This window comes from Octodon degus, unplaced genomic scaffold, assembly GCF_000260255.1.
Source record: "Octodon degus isolate 3935 unplaced genomic scaffold, OctDeg1.0 scaffold00195, whole genome shotgun sequence".
NCBI lineage: Eukaryota > Metazoa > Chordata > Mammalia > Rodentia > Octodontidae > Octodon > Octodon degus.
The window spans coordinates 1,584,326-1,597,238 of NW_004524771.1; the positions used below are offsets into that span (position 1 = coordinate 1,584,326).

Here is a 12,913-nt window from a genome sequence, read left to right on the forward strand (position 1 = left end):
GGGGGCGGCGGCGGCGGGGGCGGCGGCGGTGGGGGCCTTGGGGGTTGGTGGCTTCCTAGAAACCCTCGCCTAATATAGTCTCGGATAGGGGCATTCCTAGAAATGCGGGGCGACGTCAGCCTCGGCCCTTGGGGGCAGAACCTAGGGTTCTCCAAACTGAGGAGACAGGGGAGGGGCGAGGGTCCCTACTTTCAGTATCCCTTTCGCCCGAGGAAGGGGAGAGGAATGCTCCAAAAGTGCTCGCTGAAGGGAGCGTGAGCTGGGGGCTCAGTGGTGCCTGAAACGGGTCGCATCCACGTAAGATCCAGACCCGCCCTCTGAGCTGTCCCCTTCTTTCAGTTGCAGCGGCGTTTCAACCCTTCCCCCAATTGTCAGCACCCATCCCCTTGAACCTAGGACTGGCACCGTGCCAGGCGGGTCTCCAACTCTTCCTCCGGCCCCTGGGGACCCTGATCTACTCTAGGATGACTGCAGTCCCCTGGAAATCCCAGACCTGAAATTGCAGGGACACTCTCCATTCCCAAGAACTCCCCAAAATACCAATTCATCTTCAAGCCAAAAAATAAAGTTGAGCTTTCTCCTCTCCAAATCAATGTCACTTTATTGCATCCACAGTCCCAGGCCCTGGGGGATGTGTTGGAAATTGGGGGAGCGTGGATCGTGAGGGTGCCAGGGAGGAACCTTAGCCACGAATGTCCCCACCCATGTGGTACTTTGATCTCAGGCTAAGTGGGAGCCCTGTTCCCCCACCCTGAAATCTGTACCACCAATCGCTATCCAGGGACCCCAGCTCCACTGCAGAAGAGGCCCCTCTTGCCCAAAGAGGATCCAAATAACCAAGACAGGATTTGCCGGTCTCCACCGCCCAGCCTCTCTGCGTGAAAACGTGACTGGACTGAGCCGCTCAGGATCATAAAAAATGTATTTGCTGTCCTCTGTTGGCCAACGGGTGTCACTCTCAGGAAACATTTTAACCAGCCCAGCCAGTGCTCCTGAGCTCCAGGAAGCCCAGAGTGCCCCCCCTCGTAGAGGGCGTGGACTAGACAGCGGCCCCCACCATCCTGGCCTCCTGCCCACCTGCTCCTGAAGCTCCCATTGGCTTCAGCTCATGTCTAGGACTTTGAACCGATGACCCTGTGGCTCATGTCCTCATTGGGCTGCCACTGCAAACGTGTGCAGTGCAGTGTATCAGAGGCAAGGCAGTCTTGGGGGTGGGGTTCACCGTGGGCTGGGGACCCTGGTACCTCAAAGAATGCCTTCTCCTGCAGCAGTTTGTCTTCAATAGATGATTGCTATGCTGCTGTCCTGAACAAAGGCACAGGTTCTGAAGCCACTGTCCTGCACCTGGCACCATGAGAAACTGCAGCTGGACTACGGAGCCCTTGTCCCTGGTGAGCAGCTCCATGGAGGCGCTGCATCCTCACCAGCCCCTTTGCAAGGTAGATTGACAGAGTGAATCCACCTCCCCTCTGTGACTTCTCACCAGTGTGGGAGACCTTGGGTACCGCTTAACCTTTCTGGGCCTCAGGTTCTTCACTGGTAACATGAGGCAGGAGGACTGCAAGTTCCAGCTCAGCCTGGGCAACTTAGTGACAGCACTATACTGTCTCAAACTAAAATAAATAAATAAATAAATAAATAAATAAATAAATAAATAAAAAATTGGGTGGTGGTAGCACAGGGAATCAAACTCAGAACCTTGCGCTTGCTAGGCAAGCAATGTGCTGCTGAGCTATATACCTGCCTCCTCCCCACCCACACACCCCCCCAAAAAAAACCTTTTTAAAAGGGTGAGGATGCAACTCAGTGCAAAGGCCTTGGGTTTCAATCTGCAAAACCAAACAACACTTCTAAAGCAGGTTTATAAAAATGATAGTTTTGCAACAGGTTATAAACATTTACATGGAACAAACATACAGACACATACTTCAAGGTGCAGCCATCATGCTAGGCACAGGACAGTGGGTCCAGGAAACAGGACCTTGGCATGATAGCCCTCTGCCTCCCTGAGCCGCTCAGTACTTGGGACCATTCCTGTGGCATCTTTGGAAAATGATGTTAAGAATCTAATCTAAAAAAAAAAAATTTTTTTTTTTCTGAATACAAGGTTTAGGCCAAGAGGGATTAGGCCAGGGGTCCTCTGTCAACAAGAGGTCTGTGCCCCAAACCATCAAGCCTTGGACCCTGGAGGAAAGCAAAGAGAAAGCCTGCCATTGTGTCCTTTACCCCTGCTGGTATAGTGCTTGTCATCCTTGTAAGAAGCAGTGGAAATCTGGGTCAGGAACAGCCAAAGGAGCCTATATACTCTTCTGTGCAGGTCCTTGGGTCGGTGATGTCAGGAAGTAGAGCCCCAGGCCTCACGATCCCTCCTGAACCTTCAGTCCTTCCTTGCCTTGCCTTTCTTATGTAGTACTAGGGATGGAACCCAGGGCCTTTGTACTGAGCTACATCCCCAACCTTTTTATAAAAATTTTAATTTTGAGACAAGGTCTCACTCACTAAGTCACTAAAGTCTGCAGGGTGGACTTGCAGTCTCCCTGCCTCCCCTCCCAGAGTGCTGGGATTACAGGCATGTGCATAAGTATACCTGATTTTTGCTTTTCCTTGTGAAATAACAATACAGAATAATTCAGTGCCCTGGGTGCTTCTGTTCTGCCTGCTTGAGATCTGGGACAAGTCTTGATGAAGCTGAACTTCACAGAGGACTCTCAGTGTGTTCCACAAGGCGCATGGCAGAGAAGAGTCAGCAGAGCACCCCATGAGGCAGGAATGAGCCTTTTCCCCACTTGACAGGCAGCAAGACTGAGGTCATGTCGGAGGTGACGCTCAATCAGGAAATGCTAGGACCGTGGCGGGAAGCACCCATGGCTTCCCAGGAAGGGCCTTTGGGAGAAGCCCCTTACTTCTTCTGAGTCTTCTCGCATTCAGGTGGGGAGTGTCATGATGCACCCTGACAGCTTCCAGAGCTGGAGGAGGCAGGCAGGCTTGCTGCCCCGTGGAGAGAGAGGAAGCCACTGGCCCACAGTCACCCTCTAGGCTTCCCCATTTCTGGTCAGACTTCTCCTTTGGGTGAGCCCTGAACACCGCCTGCAGCCTCCCACCTGGGGAAGCAAGACCTTGCTGTCCAAGCCCAGCCATGTGTGGGCACAAGTGGGTCCCCTTTCTGCTTTCTGGCCTTTTCGCAATTACACTCGGTCCATTCATTATCCCCTGCTGCTCATCTGTGAATCCTAGTAGGTCTTGAGAAAAATTTGTTAGAAAACAGGAAAACAGAAAGAAGGACTGGAAGAGGAACAGTGAGTTATAACAGTAGGATACCCAAAGGATTCAGTGGTAGGATACCTGAGGCATGCTTTATGGGCTGGCATGTACTAAGTGCTCAAGAAATTGGTGGTAGCAATTATCATTAGCAGTTGAGTGCGGTGACGATGGGCATGCCTGTGTACAGTATGGCTGGGGTACAAGCACAAAGGCTTCTAGTGCTCTCCTTTGAAATATGGTTGAGCACACAGCAGTCCGTGCCTGCAGTCTCAGTACTCTGGGAGGTTGAGGCAAGAGGTTACAAACTGCAGCCCCACGAGGGCAATGTAGCAACAAACTGTGTATAAATAATAACTAAAACAAGAGGGGCTGAGTGTGTGGCTCAGTGCAAAGGACCTGACTTCAATTCCCAGTAATCCCTCCTCCCCACAAAATGGTTAGTTGTCCCTGGTATCCACCCCCCCCACACACAACTGAAGCCAAAGTGGCACCTGATTAGGCCAACATGGCCTGACTCACCTGTCCGTGGTCACCCAGGGCTGCAGAGCTGATATCTCCAGAGTTTCAATAGAGTGGCCCAAGTGTGCCAAGAAACTTGAAGAATACTAGGAAGTCTGGTAGGAATGGAAATGAAAACTCTGCTCAGCTTCCCTGTGGGCACTGAACTGCTTTCTGGGACCCACATGACCGTGACTGCGCACTGGCTCTTAGAATTTTAAATCTAATTCTTAGATTTAAAAATGAATGCTGTTGGATTTGGAGCTTTTCGCCCAGAGGTTGCACTTGGCAGCCCATGGGCCGCGTGGAGCCCACAGATGTGTTTCCTTTGGCTCACAGAGCATCTGAAATAATAATAAATTGGATTTAGTGGCCAACATTTTTAAATCAGGAAATTAAAAATTCAGATTTCTGGCTTTTCTTTTTAAAAAACGAATCATATGACCAAGAGATTTGGCGACAGGCTATTTTCCCACTGGCAAGTGCTGGTTGGGGCAGAGAAGAGACAGAGTAGGCAGGAGAGGCCGCTGGCTGCTGCAACGAGCATCCCCTGGCTGCCCGGGCACTGGCACAATGAACACAGGCGCATTTCTTATTCATGTCACAGTTCAAGGAGATGGGGCTGGGGACACGATTGCCATCCATCAAGAATTGGGGATATTTTAGAGTCTATCCAGCACATGTTTCAAAGGAAGAGGTGAGCTTCTTATTTGAGTTTGTTTCAGGAAAAAAAAATTGTTACAGGTTTTTACATCTAGGGAAGCCTTGGGTTTGCTAGCAAGCCAGTCGGTTACGCTCACCTGAGTCGGAAGGGCAGGACCCAGGCAAGATGAACACAGTGTCGTGGGAAATGCTTCCGGGCTGGCCTGGAGACCTGTTGCTTACAGGGGCCTGCCACCGCCTTCTGTTTTCAGTGCTGCTCACACCTGAAATACACTTCTGGTTTTGAAAAGTAGTTCTTAGCTTATGAACATATACAGACCGCTCACTCCTTTATTAAAAGGCCCATATTTTATTCTTTTCTAGGCATGTGATGTCAGTGGAGAAGAGGGCAGCCAGAGCAGCGTAGATGGACTGAATCGAACCGCACCGGACTGGATCGGACTTCCCATTGGAGGGGCTGATGCCTGGGAGTCAGAGCTTTTCCCCTGGGGCCTGGCAGGACTCAAGTGCCAGCTGTGTGCGAGCACCCATGTGCCAGAGACCACACATCTGTTTACTTTTTACATTTTTTCTTTGTTTTCCATAGTTAACTTTGTAAAATCTTGCCCAAAAAGTAGTCAGTCTGAAAGTCACAACATTTCTCTTCATTGATGCCATGATAAGAAAATTTTCTCTGTATAATTTCTCTCCACCTCTTTACCCCATCTGAAGGTCTCTGCTATCAACAGCCTGCCTGACATGGAGACGAGATGTCGTCACATCGTAAGAAATTATAATCATTGTACACATATATGCATGTATCTCTTGCAAAATATATTTATTTTACAAAAACCGTACTAAAATTACAGTTACCCAAGTGGAATAAATTCTAGAAATCTGCTGCTGACGCTGTCTAGTAGCTAACACATGATATCATTCACTTAAAAAAGTGTTGAAGAGCCTAGATCCCGTTCTAAGTGTTCCTACCACCTGCTGGTCACACCAAAGTAAATGAATAAATTCAAAAGGACCCATTGTCTCGGTTACTTTTCTCTTGTTGCTGGGATAATATACCCAACACTCCAAATGAAGGAAGAAAAGGTTCATTTAGCTCACAGTACAGGTTTCAGTAAACACTTGCTGGCTCCAAGGTAGAGTGGCAAATGGCAGAGGGTAGCAGTTCATGGTGGCAGAAAACAGCGAAAAGCAAGAGCAAAAGAGGAGTAGCAGCGGTTGCAGAAAACATGTCTCTCTCCTTCCTTATATTGCATTCAGGCTCTGCACGTGTGTAACACTCACACCCAAATCCCAGCATTGGATCATGAATTCATCCCAATTCTAGAAGCCCACCCCAGTGACTTCATGAGGCTTTAGGGAGGGGGAACAACTAGACTCAAACCATAACACCCACATCGGTGATGGATATATTTATTACCTTGCTTGTGGTGATGGTATCTGGTGTGTATGCTTATACCAATTGTATCTCTTTTATTTTTTAAATGTATTTGGTTGTTACAGGGTTTTACTACACAGCTCAGACTCCTGGTAATCTTGCTTTCAGCATCCCCAGCACTGGGATTACAGGTGTGTGCCACTACGCTGGACTCTAGCCTGCTCAGCCCACCATGGGGGCATGGCTGGTGCAGCATATGTGGTACCAGGGATCGAACTGCAGTCCCTGTATTTGCCTAAACTTAACTAAGCAGGTGCTTTAGTCTACTGAGCTATCTCACTGGCCCCTCATCCATTATATCTTAAAATATATCCCCCCACCCCCCCACCCCCATTGGAATAGAACCCTGGGCCTTGCATATGCTAATTAAGTGCTCTACCACTAAGCTACGCCTCCCATCCCCTTACAACATCCTTAAAACACAAAAACAGATTATCAACTTCTCTTACCTATCTGTATCCATTGTTGCCCTTGAAATCAATGAATTAGTCACTCCTTCAGTGCTACCTATAATTCTATGAGGTCGCCATCTATGGAACATCTAACTGGTAATGTTAAAATGTCGTCATCAGAAGTCCATGACAGAGGACACAAGGGACTATATACCATTTTTGTTTGACAACGGGAAACAGGCACAGAGAAGTGAGGCTTTCTCCAGGTCCTGATAGACGGGGCCCAGGGAAATCAGTCTAGCACTGATCTTTCATCGCACTGCCACGAGGTGGCGCTGTTGAAGCTTGCTGCCGCACAGTTTCTGGGTATTTGCTACCTCTAAATCCTCACGGGTATGTAGACTCCTTCTTCCGGTTCAAAAGTCTTGTGAAACCCTTTTTGGACACGTACTGACTTTGAGTGATGGAGATGCAAGTTGGAAGCCATGGGCTCCTAATGCAGAGCGACCTTCTCCCCAAGTGGCATTCCGCAGTGACTCCAGGTTCTGTCTCCCTGCCTCTTTCCTCCCCAGCCTAGCATCAGAGAGGGGGACCTTCAGGGACAGCCCACTGCAAGGTAACCTTCAAACATGAAATTTCTATCAAAGTTAATGAACTCCAAATACGACTTTATATTTTCATGAACACATGAACATCTTGTGTTTTCAGACACATGACCTTCTTTATCCATTGAAGCATATAACTTGAATTTGGGATTTTGCTCACTACTTTCTGAGTCTACAGCACTTGCACAAGACTGGTTTTACAGTTCTGTGGTAAGCCCAGAATCCAAGCAAAAGGGACAGTTTTGAGATGCATGCATAATCTTCTAGGTCTAAAAACAGCAAAAATATAAAACAACAAGTGCTTCTCTATCTGTGAATTTACAGCCTCAGTTACTTTGTGTAATTTTTTGTGTATACATGGGATCCACTGTACATTATGTAAATTGCCTTTTTCTAAAGGCCAATATTCACCTGAGGCAGAGGAGGATTTTGGGGAGACAGGGGTGACTGTGGAGGACTGGGGCACTTTCCCAGGGTGCTATCATACATAAAGAGTGCTGGCCCACTTTTTGGATTAGCGAAAAAGACAAGGACAGGAACATCTGGGTGACAACTCCATGCTTGCTGACACTGGCCTACCTGCCCAGAAGCAGTGGTCTTTTTGCTTTTTAATGGTGAGGATCACTTGGTGGCATTTTGAATGAGTATGAACATAGTGGTGTTTTGTGATGCTTCTCAAAAAAGAAATGAATGTATGAACCAGTAGAGAGAGCAATCAGCCTTTACTTGGCTTAATTCAGTATTGCTCTAATCTGCCTGTGTCCTATCTTATAGGTAGGTTATGGGTGTGTGTAGAAGTGATTTAGGAAAAAATAACACATATAATGATATCATCTGGTAAGAAACCCAAGGGGCAGGTTAAAGAGGGAAGGAATCTTTTCAACAGCTTCCCTATTACACTTCCCTCCCACCAAGCAACAATGGCTATTGGGGGTCCCCTTCTATCCGCTGGTCATTGCAGATGGAATGCAGGCTCCACACCAAACCTAGAGTCAGAACATGTGTTTTAACATGATTCCCCAGGGTGACATATGAGAAACCCTGGTGCTTATTCTCAGCCCCACTCCCAGCACTGGGGACTGAACCCGGGACCTTCCCACTGAGCTACATGTATTTTGAGACAAGGTCTTATCTACTAAGTCAAGTTGTCCAACCAGGACTGAAACCTCAGCCTCAGCCTCCTAGAGTGCTGGGATTGCAGGTGTGCATCACCGTGACTGGGTAGTGCTATTTTTTATGTGTGTTAATTTCCACATTTATGTGTGTGCATACACACACGTGCTCCTTCCTGAGCGGAGCGTGTGGCTCAGCAACGTGGGCCTCAGTACAGCAGTGCTTCTGAAAGCGTGGCCGGGGAACTAGTAAGATCAACATCACCCCAAGTTTGAGCTTTGCCACAATTGCAGATGACCAGGCCGAAGCCCAGAGCTAGCAGAGGCAGGAGGTCTGGGGCTGCTGCCCACAGCCTGTATTCCCCGAGCCTGCTGCAGGCTCCTAGTGTGAAAACCACTGTTGTCCCTCGGGAAGTCTGCTCCTCCCCTGGCAGCCCCCAGCTCCCCTTCCCTGCCTCTCTGGCCCAGGAGAGACTGCTCTGGTTTGGTTAGTTCATGAAGGTGCACAGAGGCCAGCGCAGCAGGCACACACTAGGGGCTCCATTAATGCTTCCTCTGCGTAAGCACCTCAGACTCGTACAAATTTCCCCAAACAGGCTAAGCCACTTTCCAGACTTATACAGAGCCTACCCTGGAGGCTGGGACGACCGCGTGACATCCTTAAAGGCATTTGAGCAGCCCAAGTTGCAGCCTCAAGAGATGCAAAGAAAACCTGCGGGAAGCTTTTTTTCTGGAGGTGCCTCAGCAGCCGTTTCACCAACGCCACGGCTGGCCACACACCCATTTTACAGAGTGAAGCTCAGAGCAAGAGGTTTAGATTTTCAAGTCGGACTCGCTCCAAGTCTGGAAAGGGCTTCCTCACAATCGAATGTGACGCCTACAGTGGATTTCCTCTTAAAAATAGCAAGCCAGACACAGCTGACTCTGGGCGTGGGCTCGTGTCAGGCAACCACAGTTCTCTCATGAGGATGCATAAAATTACAGCTTAATGTTCAGAAAAATGTAAAGTGCCCTTTAAGCCGGGCAAAAAGCCGTTGGCGATGTCGGTTTTCCTGGGGTCTTGGACCCTCCCTAGCCCAGCCGGAGTTCTGCACCTCCAAAGCAAGCGGCGCTGGGATAGCGCGCAGCTGAACGCCCGCTGAAGAGGCCGGCTGGAGAAGGACCTCCCACTTCTGGGAGGGAGAGCGCGAGCCTGAAGCCAAATAGAAGGAAAACAGTTGGCTCAATAGTCTCTGGTACAGAGATCCTCCCTAAAAAGTCTCAGATCGCTACAGTAAAGGAAGAGAGTCAGGCACGGACGGGGTTCGAACCCGTGATCTTCGGTTTACGAGACCGACGCCTTACCACTTGGCCACCGCGCCTGCGTTGGAATCGCGGCCCCGCGAACCTCTATGCTGGCGCTGCTCCCGCGAGCTCGCCCCGCGGGCACGAGCGCGAACAGGACGGACCCGCCCCTTGCGGCTCGGTGGGCGGGACTCCCGGGCGCGCCCCGCCTGCTCTCGCCGCCCGCGCCTGGAGCTCAGGGTTACTGGAGTCCCCGGAGCCGGGGAGGGCTGGGCTGTTCTGGAGGCGCGTTTGGAAATCTGGACAGCCGGGGACGCGCGAAGGTTCCGGAGAACGTGGTTCGAATCCCAGCGAGCTTCCCCACCCCGGAAGCGGAGGGGTGGGTGGTGGCTGTCGTCATTCCTAGTCTCATTCTGAGACGACCACCGCGGCCCTGCCTGCTCAGAGTGTATGCACGCTCAGCCAGGGTTGCAGATGAATGCGTGCATTTTATAAAATAAAATGCCCCAAGCCCCTCCTTCCCGCAGATGGCCTGCTGCTCGGACCTCGCATTTCTTGGTAGAAATGCGAATTTCAATTTTAGAGTTGCCGAATGCAAAGCTCTGGGGTACAGCCGTCCCGCTTTCTGGATCTCACCGGTGCTGCTGTGTGCGCGAGGGCCTGAGCACCCTTGTTCTGACTCACGGTCACAGATTCAAACGTGCCCTTTCGTTTTTATGCAAATAGATGGCTTTTGCATTTCCTATAGTTTAAGTCTTCACGTATTAATGTACAATATAGTAATCCAGAGCTTATTTTTACTGCAATAGAATCACAACACCTCACGTTATTATGTTTGATGATCCCTGTTAGGCACTAATGTGATACATAAAATGAACACGTATAAATTATACTAAAGTATGTACTACAATTAACAGGATCCTTATTCAACATTGGATTACCTTATTCTCTGTAATAGCTGCACGGCTTTTAAAAATTATTTGCACCCCAACTGATTTATGCTTCTGGGAGTTGGACATTGGCCTGTCTGCAGCTCTTTTGTCTCTGTCTTCTCTGGTGCCAGTGATGCTTGGGATACACAGGGATAAGTCATAAGAATGCCCACAGCCCACTGCGCAGGCGTAGAGACAAATAGGAATTTAAAAATATCAGGACGTTGTGTTCACCAAGCTGCGTTAAGCATTAGCCTTCCACCAGGTGCACAGAGAAGGCTCAGATGTTTTTCCTCCAGACATGGAGAGCAGAGCCCTAAGAAAAAGCACCTGGAGGCCTTGGGCACCGAGTGCAAATCTCCAGACAGCTTTTTGCTTAAAAGAAATGAAAGTTTTAGATTAAAACATGAATAAGCAGGCACTATTTCTGAAGAGTTGAAGATCAAGTTGGTGCCTTTGTGCCCCGAGTGTGTGTGTCTGTGTGTGCGTGTGTCGTCACTGGGTTGCTGGAATTACTATAGAGGGGGTTGGGCTGGGGAGATAGCTCAGCGGAATAAGTGGCAAGCACAAGGTGCCGAGTTTAATCCCTACTACTGCAAAAAATAAAAAAGATGGGCTTGTAAAACGTGAAAAGATATTAGCACATGAGGGAACAGCATGTGGCAGCTGAGCTCAGAATTGACTGGCAGGTAGAAGAGACCTTAGACTTCGGCAGGTAGTTCGTTCAGCTCTCTTCCTGGGGAGAGGAGATTCATGAAGGGGGAATAGAGCTGGGGACAGCCACATGCCCTAGGTATCCACAGGTCTAAGGAGCCTGCCGGCCCACGAGTGTTGCACTGGAGAACAGGGCCAGGAGGTGGGCAGTAGGAGCCTGCTCCCCTCACAGCTGTGAAGCAGCCTCAGTGGCCGTGTGGGTCTGTCCATCCCCCCATCCAGAGGGCTGTCTGTGCGTTTTAGGAGAAATACTACCAAAGAAATCAGCATGCATGATTCTCTTTCCTGTTGTGCTGAACACCCTGCACCCATTAGGCCAAGATTGTCCCCATGCAGCCCAGCCCACAAACTATGCGATGACCAAGCTGACACGTTCAACTTCTTGGTGATGAGGAATCACCTGTTACCTTTACTGAGAGTACTTAAATCCTGCCCTTATGCTTACATCTGAACATCTCCCACAGCCTCAGGTGCATGTGGCTTCGGGGAGGTGACTGGCTGGGGTGTGTGATATTGGGTTAGTCCACTGATGGCTTCATAGCTGGGGGTGAAGAGTGCTGAAGCCTCTGGGTGGGAACAGCTAGGTCCCTGTGGACACTGCTTGAAGGGGTACATAAGCAGCCGCCTTCGTCCTCCCCTGAGGCCACTCAGCTTCTCACTACCCTGCCACGGGACTATTTCTCCTGTGCCATCCTCCCCTGCCTTGCACCCAGCCAACCAGCCAACTGCAGACTGAAATTTCTACAGACTTTGAGCCAGAAAGTGGCTCCCCTCTATTAACTTGTGGGTGTTGGGTATGGTGCTCAGCAAGGAGAAGGTAACTAAAACACCAGCAAATGTTTCCTTCCCCTTCCCGTTCGTTCGAGGCTGCGGCACCGTGAATAACCAGGGCACACACACAGTAGCCTCATCCCAGGTCTCCCATAAGCTAGGTGAGGATCGGGGTAGCGGAAGCAGGGGGTGCTCCGAGAGGTCTAGGAAGGCAGCGTTTTAGATGAGAAAGTGTCAAGATTATCCGGTGACAAATTTGGGTGACACAATGGAATAGCTTTTGATCTTTTTGTTTCATGTGTATAATTTAGTTCTTTCAGTATGAATAATTTATAAGCGTCTACATATCCTTTGTGTCAAAACTTAGGCAGTTTTTTCTATTTTTGTAAAGCTATACATACAGTTTTTAACTTTTCCCAGTTCCTCTTTATTTCCCTGTGCTTGTCTCCAAAGTAGGAATTCTTAATAAAGGCTTCTGCACTCAGACCAGGAAATCTGTGAGTTCCTAAAAGTAGATGTAAAACATGAATTCTTATGGAAAATGAATGTTACATATTATCAGGTTTTATTGCCTTAAGGGGGCACTTTAGGGGGTCAAACCCCAGGCTGTGGGTATGCTAGCCACACCCTCTGCCACTGAACTACATTCCCAGCCTGATGGGGTTCCCTAAAGGCCTCCTGAAAGTCGTAGGCACCTTCAAGACTTCTTTCCTCGCTTCCGCCCCGATGGTGTGTGATCCACCCAGCTCCCACCAACATGTAACATCTGTCTGAAGTGTTTTAACTGCATCAGTGGCCATTTCAGAAAGCATTTCCAGGCAGCGTGGTGCCAGCGCCTGCGTAACGTTCTCCCTTCCAGGGACGACTGCCAGCCTCCACTCCTGGCCTCCACAGATCACAGATGAGCGACACCAGCCTTCTGCCGCCTGCGAGGGGCTCGCGCCCGCGCTGCCTCCATCTTTGGCTGTGGCTCGGTGGGATTCTCACTGGTGGTGCTCAGCGCCCACCTGCGTATCCCAGGAGGCACCGACCCGGCTCAGCGGGCCTCAGGCGCCGCGGTCTCACCGTGGAGGGGATGCTCTGGCTGTTGGCTGGTGAGCTCACTAGGGGAATTGCTCAACATGCTTTCATGTATTCTTGGAGAAGCACTTTTGCTTGTGGAGTGAAACAAAACGAAACAAAACAAAATGCTGAGGGTTGAATATTTAGGTCACCTGTAGTAATGACAGCAGGGCCTTTCCTCCTCCTC

The 12,913-nt window shown here is 49.6% G+C and overlaps 1 protein-coding gene and 1 non-coding gene across 2 annotated transcripts in view; both read right to left on the bottom strand.

Annotated features, from left to right (window-relative positions):
- The window catches only part of LOC111813516, a 10,937-nt gene extending 9,532 nt beyond the window's left edge, over positions 1-1,405 (bottom strand). The window contains exon 1 of the mRNA XM_023704415.1: positions 1,345-1,405. Coding sequence (XP_023560183.1) covers positions 1,345-1,405 — 61 coding nt within the window. The remainder of the gene's footprint in view (positions 1-1,344) is intronic.
- A 7,847-nt stretch (positions 1,406-9,252) lies between these two features.
- Positions 9,253-9,324, bottom strand: Trnat-cgu. The gene has a single exon. It is a non-coding gene; the product is annotated as a tRNA-Thr (tRNA).
- Positions 9,325-12,913: the final 3,589 nt, after the last annotated feature.